This window comes from Trichosurus vulpecula, chromosome 4 (genome assembly GCF_011100635.1).
Source record: "Trichosurus vulpecula isolate mTriVul1 chromosome 4, mTriVul1.pri, whole genome shotgun sequence".
Lineage (NCBI taxonomy): Eukaryota > Metazoa > Chordata > Mammalia > Diprotodontia > Phalangeridae > Trichosurus > Trichosurus vulpecula.
The window spans coordinates 35,064,978-35,092,667 of NC_050576.1; the positions used below are offsets into that span (position 1 = coordinate 35,064,978).

General features: G+C 53.9%; 1 protein-coding gene across 1 annotated transcript in view; it reads right to left on the reverse strand.

The window, feature by feature from the left end:
* IPO13 (importin 13) overlaps window positions 1-21,492 on the reverse strand; it is a 32,926-nt gene extending 11,434 nt beyond the window's left edge. The window contains exons 1-17 of the mRNA XM_036755305.1: window positions 21,317-21,492; window positions 17,585-18,321; window positions 14,441-14,581; window positions 11,106-11,247; window positions 10,583-10,749; window positions 10,319-10,439; window positions 9,921-10,068; window positions 9,627-9,808; window positions 9,513-9,539; window positions 9,073-9,207; window positions 8,551-8,694; window positions 8,264-8,344; window positions 5,857-5,994; window positions 5,664-5,760; window positions 3,515-3,567; window positions 2,184-2,250; window positions 2,048-2,106 (exon numbers count right to left, since the gene is read on the reverse strand). Of these exons, the coding sequence (XP_036611200.1) occupies window positions 2,048-2,106; window positions 2,184-2,250; window positions 3,515-3,567; window positions 5,664-5,760; window positions 5,857-5,994; window positions 8,264-8,344; window positions 8,551-8,694; window positions 9,073-9,207; window positions 9,513-9,539; window positions 9,627-9,808; window positions 9,921-10,068; window positions 10,319-10,439; window positions 10,583-10,749; window positions 11,106-11,247; window positions 14,441-14,581; window positions 17,585-18,321; window positions 21,317-21,427 (2,550 nt within the window). The 5' untranslated portion in view covers window positions 21,428-21,492. The remainder of the gene's footprint in view (window positions 1-2,047; window positions 2,107-2,183; window positions 2,251-3,514; window positions 3,568-5,663; window positions 5,761-5,856; window positions 5,995-8,263; window positions 8,345-8,550; window positions 8,695-9,072; window positions 9,208-9,512; window positions 9,540-9,626; window positions 9,809-9,920; window positions 10,069-10,318; window positions 10,440-10,582; window positions 10,750-11,105; window positions 11,248-14,440; window positions 14,582-17,584; window positions 18,322-21,316) is intronic.
* Window positions 21,493-27,690: the final 6,198 nt, after the last annotated feature.

The window sequence follows — 27,690 nt, forward strand, 5'->3', positions numbered from 1 at the left end:
GTGATTAGGAATCTGCTTCCTCTGGAGGCACCCTATTCCACAGTTGAACAGCTTCACTTTCCTTAAATAATGCCCAAATCTGTCGACCCCTGAATCTACTCCATGTCACTGAAGGTGACATTTTACTAAGCTCCTGGTGGTATCCTTGCATATGAGGTGACCACAGGGCCTTCTCAGGAAGATCAGTAGCCAGTAAAAACAGACAAGCTTAACAATCTACACAGGAAAAACAAAGTGGATGAAGAAAACACATTGCCCACTGATGTGGTCTATGAAAGGTACACTGTAGATGGACAGTGAGCTTGGTCCAAAATTGAACAGCTTGGGAAGATTGGCTGGGTAGCATTTGAAAAGCTGCTCCCTGATGCCAAAACCACAACATTCTTAATATCAATATTTTCCTGGTAATGCTCTCAGGTGGGGTCATGGACAACCACAACCTCAGAAGCAGCAAACTTACAGGTGAGACAGAAGGCAACAGAAAGACACAGGATGGATGCAAGGGATGACATCTGACAGCCATGTTAGGGTGACTTGAATGCAAGAAGTGGCTAAGAGACTTGAGGTGGGTTGGCCATATCATGAGAACAATGCTCCCCGGGCTGCACTGCCGGCCACAAGATGCAGAGCATGGCCTTCAACCTTCATTCTCCCAATCAAAAGACTGAGGATGAGCAAGGAAGAATGAACTGTCATCTGTCCCAGGGAGAGCACACTCCCACCAGAAGCACAAGGATCTGACGACATGATGAAGGAGCCTAGTGGGGGCAGCCAGAAGGCTTGGGTTCAGATCCTGGCTGGCTTGGACACGAGCTGCTACTGCCCTTTGCTTCTGAGAGAAGGCGGCCCTTTTTTCACAGATGTGGGTCATGATCCTTGTCCCACCAACGCCGCAGGACAACAGTCTGTAACCTTAAAGCACTCAAGAAACATAGGAGGGAGGGGACCAGCCAACAGTTCACATGAAAAAGATCTGAGGGCTTTAGTGGACTGCAAGCTCACTCAGTGTGACAGAACAGCCAAAATAGCTCACATGACATTGGGCTGCAGAGCGTCCACCGTCCCTTCACCCTGGTGAGGCCACATCTACCAACGGCTCAGTCCCAGGTCTCACAGTTTGGAAGGGACGTTTTACAACCTAACACACCCATGGAGGGCAACCAGGCTGCTGAAGGGCCTCAAGAAGCCCAGAGACCTTTTCACACAAGAATCCATTGAGAGAACTTGGGGGACTTAGCTTGGAGGAGAGAGATCTCTCAGGGCATGGGAGCTGTCTGCAAAGGGCTGTCACAGGGAAGGGTCAGACTTGTTCTGTTTGGTTCCATAGGGCAGAGGTGGGTGTGTGTGTGTGTGTGTGTGTGTGTGTGTGTGTGTGTGTGTGTGTGTGTAGGTCTGCATTATCTGTGTGAGCATGCATGCATGTGTGTGTGTGTATGTCTATATTATCTGCGTGAGTGCGCGTGTGTCCCCATTATCTGTGTGAGTTTGTGTGTGTCTGCATTATCTGTGTGAATGTGCATGTTTGTGTGTCCTTGTTCTCCTGTGTGTGCCTACAGCTGAGGCGGATGGTTCCAGCTCAGTGTCAGTGCCAGCACCTTAGCTACCTGTCTGCAGAGGGGTGCTCAGAGCTGGCTGCAGATGCCCTTGGGAGGCCCTGCTGAGGTGATTCCTGCAAAGCCAGAGGCTGGACCAGAGGCCTCTGGGGGCACTCTGACAGCTCACTTGAGCCTGTGGCTGCACTGACCAGTACCTGAGAGGTGTGTGATCACACAGAACACAGAGAATGAGAAGGATATATTAGAGACTTATTTCCAGGCCATTGTCCAGTGGTTCTGAACAGCAGAAATCATGAAACAACACTGAACTTGAGACACAGACAGGATGAGGGGAGAAACTGAGAGCAGGTCCTATCGTAGCAGCCCGGGCCAGACCCTGGGAGCATAGGACAGCAGTCCTCTGAAAGACCAAAGAAAGTATTTGGTTCCTATTATTCTGGAATCTGAGAGTCCTATGGAGGTTGGGAGGGGGAGCAGGGCCCCATACTCACAAAGAAGCCGCAGGAGGCCTTGACAGTCGGGGCCTCAGGGAACTTGAGTGCCAGCACACCTGCCCACAGGGAGAGACAGATCAGGCCAGGGAACTCATTCAGTCCCTCCCCAGGCCATAACCAGCCCCCTACTTACCACACTGGAACACAGCCTTGACATCCAAGCTCTCAGACAGGAAGAGATCTGGCTTCCGCTTCAGGGCCTATGGGGAGATGGAGCCCCCGTGAACCCAGCCCCTAACCCTCTCCTGGCCCCACCCCACTAAGCCACTCACCTGCCCTGGTCTGGTTTAGGGTGTGGCCACACCGGGTATCCAGCCCTGCTAGGCTCCTCAAAAAAGCTTGTTCCCTCCCTTCCCACCCCCTGCCCCCCACAGGGACCCAGGACACCTCAAAGCTCCTGTACGAGGTGGGGGACAGGAGGGAGACAAAGGCTGATGAAGGAAGGCAGGGACATCGTGTGCTGGGACCAGAGGCTCTCTGGGTAGAAGTGGCAAGAGACCTTGAGTCACATATCAGGGGGAAGATACATAAAAGGAAGAACTGGGAGGACCCAGGGGGAGGCCAAGGACAGTCAGTGTCTCAGGGCCAAGAGGGAGCTTTCTCCAAATCTCCACCCCCACTGGGCCAGGCCTCCCAACGAGGGCTCTGGGTAGACGCGGTGCTGCGGCTCTGGGCTCAGGGGCCAAGTGTCTCTCAGCCCATCATCCTCTCTCTTCTTTAAGCCTTGACAGTACCTCCTGACCCCATCACCAGCCCCACCGACCATCCACTCCCAGAACACTCCCAAGCCACCAGCCCTGACCCCAGGGGAAGGCACAGCCTCCCCCTTCCAGTGGATCAGAGTATTGTGGGGCCATCCCAGGCCCCTCCACTTCTCAGCCTCCCCACAGTCCACTAAGGCTGGGGGCAGCCCACTGCCCAGGCCTCACCAGATCCAGCCCTAACATCGATCAGCCCAGAGGCCCAGGCCCAGCCCCCATCTCCTCCTCCCCCACACAGTACCTTCCACAGAATCCACCAGCCCAAAGGTTCCCACTCCCTAGGAGTTTTGGAACAGACCAGGTACATAAGCCAACAGACCTCCCAGCAGAGGCTCCCAGCAACTGGACCCCCAATTCCACTTGGCTCCCCAGGCCCCACGGCCCCTCCTGCAGCCTTGAGGGTGGGCACCTAGCAACAGCAGAGCTTCCTGATGTAGCCCACCCCCAGGCCTGCCTACTTGACCCTCATGTGCCCACGGGGGCAGCCTCTCCACGGCCCTTGTGGCAAGTCCAGGGGGAAAGGAGGACTAGAGGAGAGTGTTGGGTTATCAACTTCCACGGAAACAGATGGAGAAACTCTATTCAACTCAACAGAAAAAAAGTTGTCAACAGAAAGCTAAAAAGATATTTAAATTGAATTCCAACAGAAGAGAAAGAGAAAGAGAGAGAACAGAACGTGAATGAGTAAGAAACTAAAACACACCTGTGCCAGGAGTTGCATAAATGAATCAACAATATCAGGATGATCCCTGGGCCCTAAAATATAATAAATAAAGATGGAACTTAAGAAAAACTCATCCAAACAGCAACTCAACGTCATACAGTTACGTGGGCCGGAGGGCCTGCAGGAGGCAGGCCTGAGCGGCAGGAAGCAAGGGAAAGAAACAAAACATACAAAAACCATGAACTGGGAAAGCCCCAAACAGAAAGAAACAGCAGAGTGACGGTAGGGATGGGCTGGGTGGCCCCTGGCTGGCAGGAGGGGGCCTGGGAAATACCTGCAAACAAGTCAGGGAACTCACCAGCACAAAGCGCCAGAGGAAGGGGGTGAGGACAGGGACTGCCACCCCCTTGCTACCCTTCTGGGGCCTCCTTCCTCAGGCCCTCAGACTAGTGATGCCTGAGACAGAACCAAAGAGCACTGGTGGAGGGCCAGGACACCAGGTGTCCATGCCAGCCAAGCAGGGGCAGAAGGGCCTCTGAGCTCTTCTCTTTCAGACTGCTGGCTTAGGGATTAGGGAGGGAATGGGAGCAGGCCCCTCACCTTAGTCCCAACAACCCCATCCCCATTCTTCCTGGTGCTGACCTCCTACCCTGGCCCCTGTCCTAAGGCACTGCAGCAAGCTTCTCTTGGGATTCTTCCTGAACAGTAATGGGCAGAGAGGCAGGAGGAGGAGGAGGGCAGAGGCCCAGGGCATGCAGAGGTCCTGGGGCTGGAGTAGATGAGACAGAGCAGGAAGAAGGTCCACAATTGGGAGAGGAAGGGTGGCTCCCACTCCCCACCCTTCTTCCCTTCAGGCAAGGACTCCAGGCGGGGTTGGAAGTGCACAGAGATGGCCCCAGAAAGCCAAGAGCTGAGCTTGGGCAGCAGCACCAGGGACAGCTCAGGGAAGACAGGGATGCACCGAGGGCCGTCATGCTGGGGGAGAACAGGAATAGGGAAGCTCATGACTTAGGTCCACATGAGGGTTTCCCGAGCCTTCAGGCCCAGGGAAAGATGTTCTCCCCAGGAGGGGAAGCAACAAGCCTCCCCTCTAACCACGTCCCTCCACAGGCAGCGTAGGAGGATCAGCCAGATCCGCCCACGTCACCACTAACCTCTGTCTAGGTCCTCCTCTGCCAGATGGGGGATGAGGCACGCCCACGAGGATGACGTCTACCCACTCCCACCATCAGGCTGCTGTGAGCATCAGAAAAGGGGCACCTGCCCTGACCAGCTGGGGCCTGACCCAAGCTTCCTTTTCTTGGTCCCAATCAGGGGAGGGTCTATGACTCTCACTGAAGCAGACTGCAGCTCCTGATTTGGCGGAGGGTCTTCTGGGGTTGCTGTGACCAGTCTGCATACACAGCCCATCACCGAGCCCAGTCCTTCTCCTGGGGCTCAAGGCTAACCCTTACATTTCCTCCCCTTAACACCTTGCAGTTTGAGCAACCCTCACAGATGCCTCTTGGAAAGGACATTTGTAGGAGACATTGATCTCTCTCAGGGGGTGAGGGAAAGACATCTCGTCAGCTCCCTCTCCCCCTCACCAGCATCTGCACTGTCACATTTGTTGGGGCTGAGAGGAGGAGCAAGGGGTGAGAAAGTCACTGCTCTGCCCACCTTGAGCCCAAGAACTGAGCCTGTAAGGGGCTAGGAGGTGAAGAGAAGGCCCCGGGCCGAGGAGGAGGCAGAGCTCTGGCAACTGTAGCTCCAGCTACTCTGGACTCGAGGCCTCCCTCACAATGTTCCCCAACTATGGATCGGCAGCCCCAAGCCAGGGAGGGGATGCCTGGGCTATGACTAGCTCCCTGCTCAAAGGCAGCCCCCAAATCCTGCTGAGAATAAGAAATCTAAAATGAGGCAGCCTCTTGTGAAGCCCATGGGCCCTAGGCCTGCCTCTCCCCAGCAGAGCCACCGCAGAGTGCTGAGGCTGACACAGACAGACGCCCCTTCTACTTGCTCTCCCACACCATCCAGCCACCTCCTTCCAGAATCTCTTTCCCAGCCTCTCAGCCCCTTTCCAGTCTGGCCACTCTGGAAGGGCAAAGAGAGGGCTGAGTTGGGAGCTCGGATTCTCCTGCTTGGGTGGGTGGCGGCGGCAGCAGCGGCGGCGGTGGCAAGAAGAGGAGCATGGCCCAGCTAGACCTACCTTGCTGGAAGAGGGTGAGCGTGACAGAGGTGACGAGGAGGAAGAGGGCCTTTATGGGAGGAAAGTGGGCAGGTTCATGAGCAAAGATGTGCACCAGCTGGAAGACAGAAAGCAGGCCCACCAGGCATCAGCTCAGTACTCTCTCCCACTTGACAAGGATCTCCCACCTGCCCAGGCACAGTATGCTCCATACCTGGCGAGTGAGGTCGAGGGCAGAAGCCTGGGGGATCGTACTGTACATCTGTCCCAGCATCTCACACAGCTGGGGGACCATAGGCGCAAAGTCATCCAGCAAGGTCTTAACAGACTTCTCAAAGATGGCGCACACTGCCTGCAGCAGAGCAGAGAGGAGGCCAGCTAGAGCACACATGCGTCTCCCTGTGCCGGGTCCCACTTAGACAGCTTGGCTACACTTAGCTCAGTGACTGCTGCTCATGGCCCAGCACCCACCACTCCTCTGCCTCCTAATGACTGCTTCTCCACCCTAAACCCCTCACCTTGCTCAACTGTCAAAACGAGGAACCGAAGGCCAAAAGTGGGTGTGGCCAAATTTGGAGTCAGAAGGCCTGAGCTGAAATCCCAGCTCTGACACTGGCTGTGTGCCGACAGGCAAATCACCTCGATAACATCCCTTGGATTACCTACCCACAGGGACACTGGGAAGAGAATGCCTCATAAACCTTTAGGAGCTACAGAAACGAGAGCTGTTGTTTTTTGCCAGGATTTAACCCAGGAGTGGCCTGGGACTTCCTCATACGCGGAGCTGCTGGGGGAGGCAGCAAGCACCTGGTCATCCAAACTATTTAAATACACGGCTTCTCTGGTCAGAGGCAGTGGAAAGAAGCAATTCCTCCTTTGGTTTGGGGTGGGATGAGATGGCGTCATTTAGCCTAGAGGTTGTAAGTCTAGCCTTTTCAAGGTTAAATGATCACACACACAGCAGGGCCCTCCCCAACCTGACACCCAGTGATGAGGTTAGCCCGTGGCGACCCTACAGGGTTCTCTAGGACAGGTGAGCCTGCTCCGACACTGTGAGATCCCTCCAAGAGAAGGCAGAAAGTGGACAGAACTCCTGACCTGCAGTCAATTAGATCTAAGTTCAAATCCAGCCTCAGACATGCACTAGCTGTGTGACCCTGGGTAAGTCACTTAAGTGTGCTTAGCCCCAGTTTCCTCATCTCTAAAATGGGAATGGGTCATTATGAAGAGGATAATGTCTGTAAAGTGCTCTATAAATGCTCACTATCATTGGCCTCCATGGGAAACTCGCTCTGATTCTACTGGAGTCGCTAGCAGAGGTCAGCCTCCTCTGCCTCGGTGGGATCCCTCTGAGAACGGTCAGCCTAGAAGATGGTGACCAACGGGAAGAAGGCCCCACAGGAGCCTCTCTGACCAGTGAGCCCACTGGGTTACTCTACAGGACTCTCCAGGAGCCAGGAGAGTCCACCTTGGGACTGGCAAGTTAGCTTGCTCTGGGATTCTGAGATCCTCGAAGAGAGGTGGGCCTCTCTGAGACTACAAGATCCTCTCAGAGAGGCACCTCTCTGCAGGATTCCTCTGAGAAGGGTGGCTCCCTCAGTGAGGCTCAGAGGCCTAGAGGAAAGGCTGGCACACACTGGGTCTCTAAGGAAATTTGCCTCACTATGACTGTAAGAAGCCCAGGAGAGGTCAGGCTCTCTGGGAGCTGTGCCGAGAGGTCAGCCTGCTCCGGCACTGTGGATAGGAAGCCCACATTGTTTGTGACATTTTAAATTAAGCATTTCCAGACCAAACCCATTGTCTTTCACCTCCAAACCCTCTCTTCTTCCCAACTCCTCTTTTCCTGACAAGGGTCCTAATCCTCCCGGTCACTCAGGCTCCAGGTTATTCAGTAGGTGATATCCTGGTGGAAAGTCCTCTCCTTTCTACCTTAACAACATGTCTCCTCATCTTCTCTCCACTCACACAGACACTGGCCTAATAGAGGTCCTCCCCACCTCTCGCCTGGACTCCTCAAACAGCCTTCTGGTCGGTCTCCATGCCTCGGCTCTCTGCCCACCCCAGCTGTCAAAAAGACATTCCCAAAGAACAGGCCTGATCCTCCCACAATAGAGCACAGTGCCTTCCAAGCACCTCCAGGAACAGACAGACGATCCCGTTTGGCTGTAAAGCTTCCTAACCTGGGCCCTGCCCTCCTTCCCAGGCTTCTTGTGCCTTCTTCCCCTTCAGGTACTCTGTGACCCAGTGCCGCCAGCCTCTTGGCTGCGCCCCCCCCCCACAAGACTCTCTGGCCTGCAGGCCTGGGACGCTCTGCCTGCTAACCTTGCCCTCTAGCCTCCCTGGCTTCCTTCACAGCTCAGCTCAGAACTCCTGCAAGTCTTTCCTGATCCTCCTTAATGGGGGGCCTTCCCTTCATCTGCAACTGATCCTGCCTAGATCTTGCACGTACATAGTATGTACATGTGTTTGCGCATTGTCTCTCCCATCAGGACAGGAGTCCTCCTGACTTTCTCTGTGCCCCCAGCCCTCTGCACAGGGTCTGGACCATAGTAAGCAATTAATAATGCTTGTTGACTTATTGATTCTGGGTTCTATGAAATTTTCCAAGGATGACAAGTTACCTCTACCACTTGGGCATCATTTAGCCACTTGCTCAGCACCTTCTGGATGAGCTGGAAAACTTGCTGTAGCACAACCACCACCTGGGGGAAAGGAGAGAGAAGCTGGGGCAGGGGTGTGGGGATGGGGGGGGGGGTGTCTGCGCTACAGGGGCCCATAGCGTCAGACAGGGATTCCCTGCCTGCTGCTGGAGTCACCCAGGACTAGGCCTGGAGGCTGCAGAGAGGAGGAATGGGAGCAGAGCTCTGGGACCAGGCAGGGGCTGGGAGGGACCAGGGGCATCACTCACTGGGTTGGGTCCCTGTGGAATGGGCAGCTTCCTGAGCTCAGGGCCTTCATGCTCATCCTCATGGTGACTGATGTCCAATGTAGTGAAGAGGTTGGAGAGGAGACCCAGGATGTGGACGATAGCCAGCTTGTTTGAAGGGTTGGGCTGTGGAGGTGGAGAGAATGTTAAAGTAGGAACATCCTAGAGGCTCACAACGTGAAGAATGGGCATGGCTGGGCTGACAGGTTAGCACCCTGAGGCAGCACCTTCTTCACCTTCTTTTGCCAGATGGACCATCCTGGCACCCCTCCCCCCACACCAGGTCCCCACCCTACCCCCCACTCTGGGCAGGCCTCTGAGCCTTCCCCAGGCATCCCACTCCAGGGAGGCTCCCCTCCCACAGTCCACAACCATCAGGTCTCTAACACCTTCCCTCCCTGCCCTCCAGGCAGACTCCCTCACCTTCTCTCCTGCTCCCTTCAACACAGACTCCCTCACTTCCTCTCCTGCCCCGCCCCCCTCCAGCAGGCAGGCCTCCCTCACCATCTCCTCAGCCAGCTTCTCCAGCTGCTGGATGTAGGGGGTGATGAGGGAGTGGAGGTTTTTCAGAATCTCTTCTACTTGCAAAGCTGACAGCAGGAAGCCCAGGGCCTGCATCAGCCACATGCACTGGCTTGTCTGTGGAGAACAACAGGGAAGGCTCAGCCCCTGGACAAGGCCCAAGGTCTGTGACCTGCCCACGGAATCTAGGATGGGAAGGGAGCTCCCCTCCTATGGTCAAACTGCAGGAAGTTAGTGGAGCCAGGGCATGCATCACTTTGTACATGAAGAAACGGACTCAGACAGGCTTCCAAAGCTAGAAACCAAGCTTGGGCTCTCCCGTTGCCAAACCCTCAGTCCCAAGGGTCCAGGCCATCTCCTCCCCACCCCCACCAGCAGCCAGACCTTCCTCCCCATCTCCCACCTGCTGCCCAAGGCCGTACCTTGTGAATCTGCTTCATCAGCACATCCTGGGAAGGGAACAACACCACCATCAGCAAGGCAGGGGTGGGGTCAGCAAGCCCCTCACTCTGCTCTATGCCCACCAATCTCCATACCTGGGACACGGCCACAATGTTGGCTGCATATGGGGGGAGGTCATACTTGCACTCCCGGCAGATCTTCTTGAGGGTAGACACAGAGGACACTGAGAGCTCAGGGTTGCCCAGGGCGTGAAGCACCAGGGGCAGGACATTGTTAATCATGACTGGGTGGTCTGCCAGCCACTCCGACAGAGCCCCTGGGGAGAAGAAGACAGCAGGCTGGGGGGGAGGGGCACCCAGAGGCTTCTCCACAGATGCTCCAGGCTCCGCACCCAGGTGCCCAGAGCCCACCCGCATGCCGCGTCTCACCGATGGTGAACATGACGGTGTCTGCCAGCTGCACGTTGCTGATGCTTATGCGGGGGATGAGGCCAATGAGTCCTGGCACCACGTCGGAGTAATTGACATCAATGGTTTCCGCAATGGACTGGAACCCATAGAGAAGAGCCTCCGTGTGCTGTGGGGATGAAAGGCCAGCAGGCACAAGGCTGAAGGTGGGGGGCCAGGGCACGGCAGGGCAGGGAGTGAAGAGAGAGAGGGGAACTCTGGCCGCTGGGTTGTCATGGGGACTCTTAGCTCTAGTCTGTACTGGAGAGTGAAGGCGGTCCCTTCAAACTCAGATTCTGTAGGATCTGGGGGCCAGGCAGGGCGAGGGAAGTAGGGAGAAGGTGGGCCACAACGGGCTGAGGTGGGGGGGGGGCCTGTACCTGCCAGGAGCAAGGCTGCTCAGAGCTGGTGAGCAGGCGGCCCAGCTTGTCATAGAGGTTACTCAGCAGCTCCGCCCCCAGCATCTCATAGACGTACATGAGTGTGTCCGAAATGTCCACCCTAAGAACAGCTACTGTTAGGACTACCCGCACACACAGACCAAGATCCTGCCTGCCAAGGCCTTGGCCAGACTTCCCCACCGTGTGGTTGGGGCCAGCCGCACCATACGTGGCCTTTGGGGCCGTGAGCCCAGGTGAGCTCACCTGTAGATTCGGAACTGCTCCTTCTCATCAGATGACCAGAAGCTGTACTCTTCGTCTGCGGGAAACTGAGCTTTGTGTAGGAGAACGTCCACCAGGTGGAAGTAGACAGGGCGGTACAGCTGCTGGTACACAGCCTGTTTCTCTGCCTCCAAAGACAAGATGTCGTCCTGGGGAGTGGTCAGGGAAGGACAGTCAAGTTTACCTGGCCTGGACTCCACAGGAGCCTCCCCTGTTCCCTTGCCAGGTGCCTTCATCTCAAAACTAGGTTTCCCCTGTTTCCCACCCCAACTGGCACCAAGAGTCTATCTTCTCACACACCTTCAACCTCTCTGCACCTGACCTAACTTGTTCCTCCTCCAGCTCACCAAGAGTCTGTCTCATCTGTCCATACCCATCACTCTGAAAGCTGGTCTCCTTAGAACTGAGAGCTCAATGATACATGCCTCTCTCACTCACTCTCCACCTCAAAGGCCCAAGACCTCCTTCCTCCACCTCACCCCACCAATGAAAACATGAAACGAACCTGCAGAGTGTACCAGAAAGTGAGGGTCAAGGAGCTAGTCGTCTCATTGACTGGGTAGTGGCCGGGGATGCCCGTGCAGAACATGATCATGTTGACCAAAGCCAAGAAGCTTTGCCAGTGCTCCACCTGGTCCAGCAGGGCCCTGGCATGAGGCAGAGGGCAGAGGTGAGCCTCTTCTATATGGCCAGAGACTCACAGGGGAGTGAGCTCACCCAACAAGAGGGTGATCTGGGGCAGGGAGGAGGGATGGGAGCTAAGCTTCTTCCACCTCCCTGAGGAATCTCAGGATCTTTGAGATGGGACAGACCTGACCCAGCTCCCTGTTTACAGCCCCCTTAGTAAATGATCCCAGTCCTCTAAGGGAGAAGAAAATCGCCCTCACATCCAAGGCAACCAATTTTGTTGTGGGATTATTCTGGTCACAAGTAAGTTTTCCCCCACCTGTCCTCCCTTCCCTCTTCACCCTTGTTGGGCTTCTACAGAGTCTGGTCCTCTGCCTATGGGGATCTCTTCTAGGTGGCTAACAAGTGCCCTTTGAACCTGGGCTCTCTACCCCCACTCTCCATCTGCTGGCCCTCCCAGAAGACCTGTCTGTCACCCTCAATAGACTGTACCACCCCACCTCATCCCATTCCCTGCACTTGGCTACGAGGAGGTGCTCCACTCCCCATTCCTTACTCCTAGGGCCATACAGCCCCTCTGCTCTCACAGCTCACCCCTCTTCTCCCAGGACCATTTCATTCATACTTGGCATCTATTTATTAGTTCAGCCCAGCCTTCTATGGGCCCCAAACCACACTTTCTTTCTCTAAGCATTCAGCATTTGGCTCACAGAGAGTGGCTTCCTCTACTTTGACCCCTGCCCTCACATCCACACATACTACAGCATCCCCTCCTACATTCTGGCCTCTCAAGCCATCCACTGCCTCGATTGTTATACCCTATGTGACCCCACCATAGCAAGGGAGAGTTGGACCCTGATGTGACCATCCCCTGTAATTGCCACCCACCTCCATGATCCTGAACTTTGATCCCAGCCTCCCGTCCTTCCCTCCTACCCTACCCCCTGCCCTGCTCTTGCTTCCATCCCTTTACAAGCTGACCCTGACCCTAGCCCTTAAATCCCTTGCCCCATGATTGCCAGTCACACTTTGGCTGACCTCGGCGCTGGCTTATCCCATTCCCTATCCCTTCACTGACTCATGAGCTGCTGCAGGGGAGCTGCTGAAGTCAGCTGGGCCTTCCCGGTGGCCTGACCATCCTCTGGCTCCTTCCTGAATAGCTGTTGCCCTTCCCAGAACCACTGCTCTCCTCAGACTAACCCTCCCTCTTAACTGAGGCACTTGTGTCCTGATAAAACGAAGACTGCCCTCTGAGTCCCCTTTCCTCCCTCGCTCCAGTCTCTGGCTGGGAGATGGGTCTTCTCCTCCCCAAGGCCAAGCCCTACATTCTTCTTCCCAAACTACATCTGCGAGGTTGCACCTTTGCTTAGACGCCACTCACCCCCATGTTCGACCTCTCCTTATCCACAGGCACAGTCAAGTCTTAACCCAGCCCCCGCCTTGACCCTGCAGAACCTACCAGCTGCCATCCCAGGTCTCTCCTCCCTTTCTCGACCCAACTCTTAACAGGGATTGCCTTCACCTCCTCACCTCATTTATTGCCTATTGAGATGGGGGACCCCAGGCCTCCTCACTGGTCTTGCCACTACGCCCCCTTGACCCTTGGGCCTTGACATTTGCCCTGCAATTGAACTCCAGCATTTAATACAGCGCTTGGCACACAGTAGGAACTTAACAAATGTTTACTGACTGACTCTCTCCCAATCAGAGTGTGAGTTACTTGAGGGCAGGTACTGTGTCCTGGGCTTGCTGCCCTTCGCCCTTCTCTGACATTCTCTCTGGTCAATGTCCTTTCTAAACCATAGTGCCCAGGGCTGCCCCCGGTGCTCCAGATCACAGCTGACCTGGAGGAGTCGAGCAGGGCTATCCTGTCCCAATTCTGAACTCTGAGGCCTCCTCAAGACAGCCCACCAAGGCAGCAGCGCTCTTGTCTGTCAGTTTGTGGGCCTAAAAACCCCAGACTTTGCTGTTACCCAGCTTTTCCAGCATGTCTCTTCCATAAGGTCGGAAGCTGAGTTTTAGAATCTGAGTGTAAGGCTTTACTTTTAAACTCAGTACATTTCCTCTCCTTAGATGCCGCCCCGTCTTAGGCTGCCAAGATGGGTCTGGATTTTGACATTGATCATCCTGTACATTAACCATCCATTCTAGCCTGTGGCATCTGCAAATTTCCCAAGCACAGCCTAGGCCATTACACAAACCCCTGATACAATTATGAAACAGCACAGTGCTGAGGACAGATCCCTAGGGCAAGCCACTGGAGACCTCCTGACAAGCTGGCATCGAGCCACTAATGACTACTCTGAGAGTCTGGCCTTCCAATCAGTTTCAAATCTCCGGAACTCTGCAATGGTCTGGCTCCAATGTCGCCATCTTTTCCAATGGAGGAGCTTGGGAGGCTATCACATGCTTTGCCACAATGTAGGGAAAAGATTCCCTGCCCCACCCCCCCCCCCAATCTTATAACCAATCTAGGGAGCTTGTCATCCCCAGCACCTCCAACCACACTTCTCTTCTAGGATGTGCACCAACCATCCTTTAATAATAGGCTGGAAAACTTTGCCAGGAACTGAAACTCAGCTCCCTGACTGAGAGTTTGCAGATGCCAACCCCTTCTCTATTAGGGAAACTGAGCCACCTGACCTCTCTAGGCCTCCTGGCATGCTCAAAAATCACTCCTAGTCACTTAACAGCTACACTGCCTGTTCTTTCAGGACCCTCCCACATAACCCATCCAGACCTTAGAACTCTGCTCGGCAGAGGCCGCTGGGTGTTCTCTGAAAGGCTCCTTGCTTAGCTCTGGTTTCAATGCCCATTTGTGCTGTCTCTTCCACTCCCAAGGTTATTCTCCTTGGCAGAGGAAGAGAGAGCACAGTAAGTGTGTGGCAGCCCTCCCTTCCTTTGGTCCAGTGTTCTCTTGTGCTGTCCCTTCCTTTGGCATCCTCCTGTCCCTCAGAATTCACCTGGCCTGACCCACCCTCCCTTCATGACCACCTGGGAGACACTGACTACAACTCCCTCCCCACCCTGCCCACAAAACACTGTCCTCAGCCACATGGCGGACTGCTCTGCTTCTTACCAGGCCCTTCAGAAAAAGAGCTCACCCCTCATTTGCCCCTGACTCAGCAGCCCTTCTCTATAACCCCAACCTCCTCAGCCTCCACCATAGCTCCAGCCCGTATCCCAGCTTTCCCATGTGCCCCTGGGCCTCACCTGGAATGGTTCTCCCCCAAAGCCACAGCAACTCGGCAAATCCCATGAGACGTCTCCATGTCCCCATTCTGCACTGCCTGCCGAAGCTGCTCCTGCAGCCCCAGCACCAGGGGGATCAGCTTGAGCAGTGTGTTCACATACCTGTGGGGACAACCACCTGTGGCTCTCCCAGATTCTGAGCCACAGACCTCCAAGGGGTCCTCAACCACAGCTACCTATGGGGAAGAGGCCAGGACCCTGTAATCTCTCCTGCTCCCAGGGAGAGACCAGGCCCCTAAAGTCTCCTCTTCTCCTGCCTGTGGAGGGGAACAGGCCTGAAAAGCCTCCTCTTCTCCTGCTCCCAGGGAGAGACCAGGCCCCTAAAGCCTTCTCTTCTCCTGCCCGTGGAAGAGACCAGGCCCCTAAAGCCACCTCTTCTCCTGCCCGTAGAAGAGACCAGGCCCCTAAAGCCTCCTCTTCTCCTGCCCATGGAGGGGAACAGGCCTCAAAAGCCTCCTCTTCTCCTGCTCCCAGGGAAAGGCCAAGCCCTTAAAGTCTCCTCTTCTGCTCCCAGGGAGAGACCAGGCCCCTAAAGCCTTCTCTTCTCCTGCCCCCAGCAAGAGCCCATGACCCTAAAGTCTCCTCTTCTCCTGCCTGTGGAAGAGACGAGGCCCCTAAAGCCTCCTCTTCTGCCTGTGAAGGGGAACAGGTCTCAAAAGCCTCCTCTGTTCTACTTCCCCTGCCCAGGAAGAGGTCAGGACTCTTCCCCCAAACCCTTGTGCCCCAAGGCTAAGACCCTGAAGCATACCCCACTCCATCCCCAAGAAGCCAGAAGCCTGCAAGCCCCCGTAGTGAGGCACTGACCCCCAGAAAGGAGTGACCATGGATGGAGGAACAAGCCATAGGCACTTTTCAAAAAAACTCTGGAAGAAAATCAACATAGCAGTGGGCAGGGTACCATGTGTGGAGCCCAGAGAGCCTGAGATCAGACTTCCACTGTCTGTGGCCATCTTCCTAAACAGGAAGAGTTTGATCAGGAGAATCCTGGGCAATGACACCTGCCAGTCAGAGGGGGCAGCCCAGAAACTTAGGACCACTTGACCCAGGATACAACGTGACTGGGGCAGAGCAGCAAAGTCTGGGCCTCCATACCCAAGCTAGGTCAATGGGAACCGACGCCCCCACAAGAGTGGCATTTCTATGTCAGCCTATGGAAGGGGAGAGGGAGGAGAGGACAGGTCATCGAGGCTGGCCAAGGACCAGGGCAGCAGCTGCTTCTAGGTATCAGACACTAACCCACAAGTTCTCTCCAGCCGGTGGGGGTGGGGGGGAGGCTAAGCTCTCGTGTCCACCCCTCCTCCAGCCTCTATCTCAGAGTATTCGTTCCTCCTGGTGCCAGTGGAGATGGCGTCACCCTTGCTGCCCTGACACCCAAGGTCCCAAAACAATGAGAGCCTTCAGCTGCTGCCTAGCATGGGCCTGCCAGTGGCGGGCAACGCCTGGTGCACAGCAGGCACTCTACTCCAACTCACAGAGAAAGGTGAGGCAGGCTTGATTATCCATAGTTTACAGAGAAGGAAACCAAGGTCCAAAAAAGTGACTTGTTCCCACCCACACAGTGCCTTATGGACAAAACCAGAAATGGAATCCAGGTCTCCTGTCCCCCAGCCTGGAGCTCAGGGGACACCCCGGGCCTCTGGTCTCCCTTGAGGAACTCTCCTGGCTGGGCAGTAGGGACATGGGGGAAGGGTTCTGAGCCATGGTCATAGGCCTGAGGGGAAGGCAGTCAAGGCTAGGCATTTGCCTCTTTGGAGGCCTAGTCAGAGCAAGTGGGGGCCCTGGGGGCCCCAAGAACAAATGTACAGTTGGCACCAACTAATGAATGCTGGCTGATGTGAATCAAGAGGAAATGCACCACATGTTTCCTTCCACCTGGCCCTGACTCAGGGATCTCAGAGGATCTCTCCCTACCCCCACTTTCTCCATGCCCCTACCCTGCCCCCTCACCCTAGGCTGCTGTGCTACACTGGGATTAAAAATACACTTCAAAGACTTGTTGTCTTGGCACAGGGAGCACCAGTAATGGGTGGCAACAGCTGTGGAGGAGGTGGGGAGGGGAGGAGTCAGGCCAGGTTGGGGTGGGGCTGGGGTAGCAGCAAAGCAGGACTCCCCACTCCATGATGAACACCAGAACAGAAGACAGCCAGGGCTTGCCTGGAAGTCTGAGGCAGGTCCAGCCTTCTTGGGGAGGACCCACTGCTGGCAGCAGGGCAGCCCAGGCTGCTACAGCTGGGCAGGGTGGGTGAGCACGGGAAAGGGCAGTGTGTGGGGCTGGGCCAGGCCAAGCCAGGCTGACAGCCCCTGGGGATGCAGCTGGTTCTCCTTGCTCCCTCCTCAAACCCCTTGGGCGGTGCTGGTGCTGGCAGGGGTGGTATCAGTGGCAGTGGCAGCGGCAGCAGCAGCAGCAGCAGCAGCAGCAGCACCTGACTTCCTGGCTGCCTCTCACACTGAGCTCAACCCAGACCTGCAATTAGAGCTCTGAGAGGCGAGCGGAGAAAATGGGGAGTGTTGCTTAGCAACCAAGGGCTCTTCAGCCAATGGGAGCTCAGACAGCCGTGGGCTCCCTCCTTGGGGGAGGACGGGCATCATCCGGATGCCTGGCAAGGCCCAGAATGGCAGGCCCGGCTGCAGGTCCCAGAGGACAGCCCCCTCCCCAGCCCTGCCCACACCTGAGACTCTGGAGGCCTGTCCTGGCTCAGCTCTGGGGGCCTCAGAGCTGATTGAGAGGCAGGGACTGCTAGCCCCCAGGCTGATGCCAACAGAAAGCCTGAGCCTCTTGGGGATGCAGAGGAGAAGGGAAGGGGCTCAGGATGGAACACGCATTTAGGAAGCGCCTACTCTATGTGCCAGTTTCTGTGCTAAGCAATACTATCCCATGTGATCCTCAACAACCCTACAAGCTTGGTGCTATGTATTATCCCCACTTCACAGTTGAGGCAAGGCAATTAGAGGTTCAGTGACTCACCCAGGGTCTGAGCTAGTAAGGTCTGAGGCCAGATTTGAACTTACGTCTTCCTGACTTCAGGCCTGGTGCTCTATCCACCTCACCACCAGCCACTAGCACCCACCTGCATTAGCAATGTGACCCCCTGGTGGTGCACTCACCTCTGGGCATCAGGCTGCGAGATGGCATTGACGATGGCCTCCACACTGCTGTCAAAGAGTTCAGGGTCCCGCAGAGCACTGAAGGCGGCCTGAATCAGCCGCTCACAGTCCAGCAGGGGCACCTCCAGGGGCACCCAGCTGGAAAAGCACTTGAGTGCCTTCTGCTTGATGGCGCTGGGCAGGCTGGGCTGCTGCAGCAGCTGCTCCAGCAAGGGGAAGATGGCCCTGCACTCCTGTGCCAGCATGGCACGTACCTGGCTCTTGCGGTATTGGGGCAACCGGCTGGTCTGGAACTCCTCGGGCAGCACAGTCAAGAGCTCCAGTAGCGCCAGGCAGCGGCCCTGCCCATCGCCAGGGGTGGCCTCGGCCTGAAACAGGCGCACCATGTCTGCCACAGCACAGGGCCAGGCTTCTGGCATCATGCTGAGGGCCAGCGAGGCCAACGCCACACATAGCCGCGTCAGCACGATCTTGGAGCCGCTGGCGAAGCGGCCAATGTGCGCCAGGAGTTGGGCCTTCAGACTCTCATACTGGTCGGCAGGGATGTCGCTCCAGTAGCGGGAAATCTTGATGTGCAGGGCACTGGCCCCAAAGTACTGGATTTCGGGCACCTTGTCAGGTTGCAGCAGCTGCCAGCTGAAGTGCCAGGCCTGTGGAGAGACCTGGGCCTGCATCAGCCACTTCTGGGCCAGGTTCTTGTTCTCGATGTTGGGGTCATAGTAGAGCTGGTGAAGGGCCTGGGGAGGAGGAGAGGGCAGGATGCCAGGCATCAGCACAGGGGGCCCCGAAACACCAACCCTCAGAACTGGCCTGTGGGCTCCCCTTGTGTCCATCTCTCAGCAAGGGCCAAGCCAGAGGGTCCCCCTTCCTAACCTGGTCTTCCACACTCAGTTCCTCTGGGGCCTCCAAAGACTTTCTTCTGACTCCCCTTATTGCTAGCACCTCCCAGCCTGAAATTACTCCTTGTAGGAACAGGGCTAGAAGCTGGACTTTTAATGTTGCTGTTACTGGGAATTCCTACTGAGGAAATTCCCCCTAGTGCAGGCTGGCACCTCATCTGTTGTGAGAAGTGCATAGAGAGATTAAGTAATTTGCCCAAGGTCTCACAGCCAGTGTGATGCCCACTTGGTGCTCTGCCTACGTTTGGTATTTACTGAGTACCTGCCTTCCAGCCTCAACTGGCCTGTTTGCACCTCCCTCCCAACACTGCTCCTGGCTCCACTGTGGGGGCCAAGCAGAAGCCCCCAAGCCTTCTTCCATAGGACACACCCTCACATAGTGGAAGTCAGCTCTGGGACCCTGTGGAGTTTCCAGGGGCTTCAACCTGGACCTGCTCCACCCTGGCTGCCCTCCTCTGGCATTCTGTCTGTCGTGCCAAGCTTCCTTAGGACTCCACACCAACAACCCACTCAAGAGAGAGGAGGGTGAGGCCAAGGAAAGCCTCAGCTAAGGGGAGGCAGGAGATGGGGTGCTTAACATGTCTCAGAACACACTAGAACTAAAAGAGCCCTGAGAGATCATCTGAGGCAACCTTCTCAGGCCCAGAGAGGGAACGGGAGCTGCCCATGGTCTCAAGGCTCCCAAGTCCTCCAATCCAAGCCCCAGGAAACAAGGGCCCTGGAGAGGAAAACGTGACCTCTGGACAGCTCCCTGCTCCTCATCCCAAGGAACAAAGCACTGAACTAGGAGGCATGAGTCCTCGGTTCAAATCCTGGTCCTGTGATTCAATCCCTTGGTGCTGTGACCTTGGCCAGCCCCTTCTCAGCCCTGGGCCTCAGCGTGCTCATCAGTAGAATGAGGGCCACGGTACTACCCAGCCCTAAGTTCTATGACCCTCAGATACCAGAGTCAAAGGCACTAGGTCTACAAGAGTGAGACTGGCCAGGGGATGCCAGTCCCAAGGGAGCCTCAGGAGTAGGTTGAGAGAAGACTCCTGGCCCTCCCAGAAGCCAGTCCTAGGGCATAGCTGGCCAGCTGCTTGATTCACAGATCGTTCCCCTCAATCAGAGCCCCCTGGGTGCCATGAGTCTCTGGGGCCACAGAACCTGCCTGGGATGGGGGCTAGTCAGCAGCTGACTGCCCCTGGCCCCCAGTCTCCTCTGGGCCTTCTTCTCCCTCAAAGCATGATATATGTACACACCTACTAGACACTTCACAGCCCCAGCCCTGCAAATCAGCAGCATCTGTAGGGGTTTGGGACTGGCTCTCTGTACCTTCTCCTTTCTTCTTAATCCCAGCAGGTTGCTGTGTGGTGGGGAAGCCCACAGCAGACAGTCCTGAGCCTAGTGCTCAGGTCCAACTGCATTCAACTCTGGGGTGGCAAGAAAAGAGGATGAGGGAGGGCTACTGCAACCCCTATATCCCTGGACTGACCTAGAAGGAGACTCCCCTGCAAAAGGAGGGGGTACTATGTGGCAAGATCCTAGCAAAGACAAGGAGGCCTGGGAAAGGGCTAGAGAAAGCCCACCTTGAAAGGTCTGCTGGCGGAGGTGGGAGGCCTCACTAGCAGCCTCTTCCCCATCTGGGGCAGGCCCCAGCTCAGGGCAAATTGGCCACAGCTCCTCCAATCTTGTGCTAGTTTCATTGCCCACCCCATGGTGGACCCAATGGATCTGGCTAGGACACTCCTGCCACTCTCTCCTGGACCCTTGAGCTCAGCCACTGGCTCCTCTTCATTTGGCCCCCTTGGGGCTATTGAGGCCTAGAGACAGGCCTCAGCCTCCAGAAAGCTGATACAGAGAACAAAGGGAGAAAGCCCAGGAGTCCTGGGGTGCCAGAGGAGAGGGCAGAAATGTGGCAAGAACCTTCGTTCACTTTTCCTCTTCAGGGTCTGAACCAGCAAGTCCCCAGGGTGAGGTGAAAAAGCCTAGAGGCTAGCCACTCATTCCTGGCAAGGAGGGCATCCTTTAGGTGCTGCCTAGGGGCTTAGGGTTCGGGACCTCTGGGGGGGGGGCCTCTTTTCCCAGCATACTCACACTCACTTTCAGAGGTCTCTGTAGCCTCAGTTTACACTAATAAAGAATTGGGCATCCTTGTTCTCCAGAAGGAGGTAGGGAGGGCGGTGATGGGGCACAAAGCAAGTCCTAAGAAACCCTCAGATTGGGGCTTGCTGGATCACAAGGTAAGAGCTTTCAGAGGGCTCTACCGGGCTGAGGATCCAAGAATCTGGACCCAAGATGGGGAGGGTCTACCCCACTTAAGAGAAAACCAGCCCAACTGAGCACTGGTGCTCCTCAGTTGGTAATCTATGCTGTGACTGGCCATTCCAGACCAGCCAAGGATGCTAGGGCCAGCCCCTGAGCCTCGTGTTCATGGCTGATGATTTACACTGAGCCTATCATGCCCACCACGGCCCAGGGTACCAGGCCAGCTCCCTACCAAGCCCAGTAATCATGGCTAAAGCTCTATGCTGAGACTGGCCATGCCCACGTTGGCAGGAGTGACAGGCCAAGGCTCAGAGCTGGTGATCCGGGCTGCCCCTGGCCATCCTCCGTCCAACACTTCCACTGTGGTCATGCCCACTGTTACCAGGGTTGCCCAGCTGCCAGTGCCATGCCAGCCCCCACCCCCCCCCCCCGCCCCAGCTCCGGTGGCCATGCCCGCCCTAGTCCAGGTGCAAGGCCACCTAGGGTTCGTGGCTCACAGCGCTCGGACCAGCATGCCCACTGGGGCTGGGGCTGCCCCCTGCCATGTCCTCGGGGCACGGATGCGGGGCCACGTGCCCCCACTCACCTTCTCCACGTTCTCCACGGTGAAGTCCAGCGGCGGGGGCGGCTGCACGCCGGGGCCCGGGCCGGGGCCGGGGCCCGGGGGGCCCGGGGGCGGCTCCTCCCGCCCCTCCATCTCGGGCAGGCGGGGCGTCTACACCAGCAGCCGGCCGGCTGTCTACACCGCGTCTACACCCCTCTGGGCGCCCGGAGGCGGGGCCAGGGCGGGCATGGCGGGGGCGCGCACGGTGCGGGCAGGGGCGGGGAGGGGGCCGGGGCCCGGGCACCTCCTCCTCCTCCTCTGCCGCCGCCGCCGCCTCCTCTGGGTCGCCCTCCCGGCTGCCGCCTCCCCTCGGCCGGGCCGCTGCTCCCCGGGGTCCGCGCCTGCCGCCCCCCACCGCCTGCTGCCCTGCGCTCGGCTCCCTCCGCGCCTCCCAGGCCCTCGGTCCGTCCGCCCCGTACCGTCCTCCCTCCCGCGTCCTTTTGGACTCTCGGCCAGGCCGGCCGGGCGGGCGCCCCGGAGGAGGGAGGCCCGGGGTCCTCGCGCTTAGGGCGGTCAGTTCGGCGCCGGGGCCGAGGATGCCCTTCGCACAGGCATCCGGACGGACGTCCCCACCTCTCCAGGACCTCACCGCGGAGGATGCTGGGAAATGGAGTCCAGCGGGCAGGCGCGCGGCTGAGGCTGGCTAGGAGGGGTAGGGGGGTTGGGCCACAGGGTGGGGGCGGGGCCGGAGGGGAGCTGGGGAGTGAAAGAAGGAGGAGCCGGGACGGTCCTGTAGAGGGAAGTGGAAGAGGAACCTGGGGCGAGGCCAAGGGAGGGGCCAGAGGAGGAAGGAGGGGAGGGGAGGGGAAGGGCAGGGCAGGGCAGGGCGGGGGCGGGGGCGGGGAGAAAGGAAGAGGAGGGAGGGAAGAATGGAGGAGGAGGGAGGCAAGAACCGAGCGCGGGATCACGACCCTCACCCTCTCTAACTGCCTCCTCCAGGCAGCTCTCCCTCATGCCGCTCCTACCTCTCCCCACCTAGGGTTCGTGCCTCTGTCCAGCAGCAGGAGGTGGGAAGGGGGCAGAACCAGGCAGAGAGGCCAAGTTAGGCTCCTGCAGCGAGCCCTTCCAAACCTGCTCCCAAATGGAAAGGGAAGGGGCAGCTTTGGGAGTGAGCTCCCCATCACTGGAAGTCTTCCTGCAGAGGCTGCAGCATTCCAGCCAGCAGCACTAGAACCCGGCTGGTCCTGTTCTGGGACTTTGGGAAATTATGAGGCCATCACAGACCCTCTGCCTGGGCCCTCACAGCAACTTGGCAATACTCCTCTTCCCTAAGTAATTCGATATCCGACTTTTCACTCTCTCGTCGGTCCGCCAATCAACTTCGTTGATTAAGCACTTTCTATGTGTCAAACATGGTGCTAAGTGTGGGAAATACGAAGAAAGAAAGACGCTGTCCCGGGGAGGGCACATTTTAACTGAGGAGATAACATGCAAGCACCATGTACCTATAAGACATATGCCGGGTAACCAACAGGAGTAGAAGCAGAGAAAGACCCCTTGTCGTCAGTCAATAATTTTTTTCCTTCTTACTTAATTTTTTTTCAATTTTTAAACATTTTTATTTAAACTTTTGAGTTCCAAATTCTATCTCTCCCTCCCCTCCCCTCCCAGACCTTAAGCAATCAGATAGAAGTTATAGATGTGCAATTATGTAAAACACTTCCATTTTAGTCATTTTATACAAGAAGATTCAAACAAAAGAAAAAATGAAAGAAAGTGAAAAATATCATGCTTCAGTCTGTAGTCTGAAAATATCAGTTCTGATATTTTTCACTTTCTTTCTCTGGACGCAGATACCATGCTTCATCATGAGTCCTTTGGGATTGTCTTGGATCGTTGTATTGCTGAGAATAGTTAAGTTATTCACAGTTGATCATCACACAAAATTGCTGTTACTATGTACAATGGTCTTGGTTCTGCTCACTTCACTTACATCAGTTCATATAAGTCTTCCCAGGTTTTTCTGAAATCATCTTGCTTGTTATTTCTCACAGCACAATAATATTCCATTACAATTATATATCACAATTTGTTTAGCCATTCCCCAATTGATGGACATCCCTTTGATTTACAATTCTTAGTCATCACAAAAAGAGCTCCTTGTGGCGACAGTTTGGCTAGAAGCTGTTGTAGGGTGGAAGACCCAACAAGACCAGCAATAAGAGCTGCCAGCACAGGTTCTTCGATCTGCTTTACTAAGGAAAGTAACTTTAAGGGGTTAACAATCTCACTTGAATCCAACATACAAATATCATTCACTTAGTTCAGGAGGAAAAGACTGCAACCTGAACTTCAGAGCAAATACAAACAAATTACAAACATACATTATAAACAGACCAAATACAAACCAACATCTGGGTTAGCAAGGCCAGGGGGCAGTTACAACAGCTTTCCCAGAGTCACATGCCACTCTTCCAGTGAGTGAGAGCCCTGAAAGTCAAATGCCAACCTTGGATCTTATATACTAGTCTCAGGGCCCTGGGGCACTCCATTATCTCAGTGCTGAAAAGCACTCAAATAACAGTGAAAAATCACATTGAGAGTTATTCCCTAGTACCACCATATACAAGTCAATGACTCCTGATCCAATCAAAGAAACAAAGGCCAGACTCTTCAAGGACACTTAATTAAATAAGTGCTAAAAGAGAAAACAATAAAAGAAAATCCCACCTTAATTACTGATACACTGCTATAAATATTTTTGTACAAATAGGTCCTTTTCCCTTTGGGGATATAGGCCTCCCAGTGGTATTGCTGGATCAAAAGGTATGTACAGTTTTATAGCCCTTTGGGGATAGTTCCAAATTGCTCTCCAGAATGGTTAGATCAGTTCACAAATCCACCAATAGTGCATTAGTGTCCCTGTTTTCACCTCCAACATCCAACATTTTTCCTTTTTGTCATATTAGCCAATCTGATAGGTGTGAGGTGGTACCTTAGAGCTGCTTTAATTTGCATTCTCTAATCAATAGTGATTTAGAGTATTTTGTTATATGACTATAGCTAGATTTGATTTCTTTGTCTGAAAACTGTTCATATCCTTTGCCCATATATCAATTGGGAAATGACTTGTATTTTTATAAATTTGACTCAGTTCTATATACATTTGAGAAATGAGGCCTTTATTAGAGATACTTGTTGCAAAAAAAAATTTCCCCAGTTTTCTACTTTCTTTATAATTTTGGTTGCATTGGTTTTGTTTGTGCAAAAATGTTTCAATTTTGTATAATCAAAATGATCTATTTTACATTTTATAATGCTGTCTATATTTTCTTTGGTTCTAAATTTTTCCCTTATCCATAAATCTGACATAAACTATTCCATGCTCTCTTAGTTTGCTTATGGTATTACCCTTTATGTGTAAATCGTCAGTAAACATTCTAAAGTGCCTACTATGTGCCAGGCATTGAAGTAAGCATGGAGGGTACAAAAAAAAGGCAAAAGCTAGTCCCTGCTCTCAAGGAGCTCACAAGGCGTCTAATGGGGAAGAAAACATGCAAACAGCGTGGACAAATTGTCTACAGGATGCAAGGGGAATAATGACCACAGGGGAGGCACTAGCATTAACAGGGATCAGAAAAGGCTTCCTGCAGAAAACGGGATTTTAGCTGGGATTTGAAGCAAGCCAGGTAGGTCAGGAATTGGAAACAAGATGAGAGAGGACTCCAGGTATGGAGGACAGGAGGTAAAAATATACAGTCACCAGAAGGAACACAAGGAGGCCAGCGTCATTGATGTGTAGAGAGGAAGAAGTTATAAGAAGCCTGCCAGGTGACGAAGGGTTTTAAGAGCCAAATGGAAGATTTTATGAGACAGGTGAGAGGGAACCACCAGAATTTATTAAGCGAGGGAGGGGTGAAGTGGTCAGATCCTCAAGTTAGGAAGATAAATTTTTCAGCCGAGTGAGGAGACAGTTGAAGCAGGGAGACCAGCCATCAGTCTATTGGAATAGTCCAAGTGTGAGAAGTAGGTGGGAGCAGTGTCAGAGCAAAGAAGGGGGAACATGGGAGCAATGAAACAAAAGTATAAAAGGCAGGTCTTGGGAACAGGTTGGATGTGGGGGTGCGTGGGTGAGAGATAGTGAGGAGTTGAAGAGAACACCTAGGTTTTAAGTCTGGGGGACTGGAAGGCTGTAGTGCCCTGGGCAGTAGGGGCAAAAGAGAATGGATTCAATTTTGGATATACTGAGTTTAAGATGTTAACAACACATCCCAGTTCAAGATATCTAATAGGCTTTTGGATATGTGAGACTGGAAGTCAGAAAAGAAGTTAGGTTTGGATAAATAGATCTGAAAATCATCCACATAGAACTGATAATGGATTCCATATGAACTGACCATGTGCAGTCGTATAAAGGAAGAAGAAAGCCCATAATAGTGGATAAGGCAGCTAGGTGGCACCATAATGCACAGAGCACCAGCCCGGAGCCAGGAAGACTCATCTTCCTGAGTTCAAATCTTTTCTCAGATACTTACTAGCTATGTGACTCTAGGCAAGTCATTTGACCTGGTTTGTTTTGTTTCCTCATCTGCAAAATGAGCTGGAGAAGGAAATGGCAAACCACTCCAGTATCTATGCCAAGAAAATTCCAGATGGGGTCACAAAGAGTTGTTGTTGTTGTGTTTGTCCTTCGTTTTTGAAGAAGACCATGGCATCAGGGAAATGATGACATGACTTGCACTTGACTTTGATTTGAGTGAGGGAGGGCAGTGCAAGGTCACCAGCCTCACTTTCTCCTCCAGAGCCATCTGGATCCAGTGACCAGCTATTCATCAGGATGACTAGAGATAGCCCAGGATACAGTGGGAGATCCTGGCAAATACAGCCATTGATTGGAGCTTGGGCAGGGACCTATTGTGGTCCAATCTATGAGCTTCAGAGTGAACTGGGTTTAAAGTTTGGTGAAAGGAGAGAGAGAGAGAGAGAGAGAGAGAGAGAGAGAGAGAGAGAGAGAGAGAGAGAGAGAGAGAGAGAGAGAGAGAGAAGGAGAGAGAGAGAGAGAAAGAGAAAGAAATATCTAGCCAGTAAACTCCAAATTAAGTGGGCTGTTTCTGGCCATCAAAATTTACCTTCCTTTGGAGAGGAGAAGGAGAGGGAGAGGACGAGAGAACCTCAGATGGGGTCACAAAGAGTAGGACACAACTGAAATGACTGAACAACAGAAAACAATAGATTCAAAGGCTGCAGAGGGGTTAAGAAGGATGAGAACTGAAAAAATGCCATTAAGATTTGGTCATCTGGTCACTTTGGAGAGAGCAGTTTCAGTTGAATGATGAGGTAGGAAGTTTGGCTATTTCCTCAGCCTCAGTCTACCTGAAAGCCATGATCTAAAAAAGAGCCTAGACCTCATATTTCAAGAAAGTTTCAAGGAAAACTGCCCTGATACCGTAGAACCAGACGGTTAAGTAGAGATTGAAAGACTCTGTTGATCACCTCCTGAAAGAGATCTCAAAATGAAAACTTTCAGGAATATTATAACCAAATTCCAGAGCTCCCAGGTCAAGGAGAAAATATTACAAGCAGCCAGAAAGAAACAACTCAAATATCATGAAGCCATAGTTAGGATAACCCAAGATTTAGCAGCTTCTACATTAAAAAATCAGAAAATTTGGAACATGATATGCCAGAGGGAAAAAGAGCTAGGATAATAGCCAAGAATCACCTGCCCAGTGAAACTGAGTATACTCCTTCAGGGGAACAAGTGGACATTTAATGAAAGTGAGGCCTTTTAAGCATTCCTGATGAAAAAACCAAAGCTGAATAGAAATTTTGATTTTCAAATATAAGACTCATGAGAAGCATAAAAAAGGTAAACAGAAAAGAGAAATTATAAGGGATTCAACAATGTTAAACTGTTTATATTCCTACATTGGAAGATGATACTTATAATTCCTAAGAATCTTGTCATTATTAGAACAGTTAGAAGGAGTATTCCCAGACAAAGGGTATGGGTGTGAATTAATTATGTTGGGATGATATAAAAAAAATTGAGGAGTGAACAAGAGGAGTGCTCTCAGAGAAGGGGGAAGGGGGAAGGGGAAAGGGAATGTTGAATAGGGTAAATTATCTCACATAAAAGAGGTACAAAAGAACTTTTACAGCAGAGGGGGAAATGGGGGGGGTGTACAATGCTTTATCCTTGATACTCTTATCAGAATTGACTCAAAGAGGGAATAAGATGCACTCTCAGTTGGGTATAGAAATCTATCTTAACCTACAAGGAAGTAGGGAGTAGAGGGGTAAGAAAAAGGGGAGAGGCTGATAGAAGAGAGGGTGGATTGGGGGAGGCAGTGGTCAGAAGGAAAACACTTTTGAGGAAGGACAGGGTGAAAGAAAAGAGAGGGAAGGATAAATAG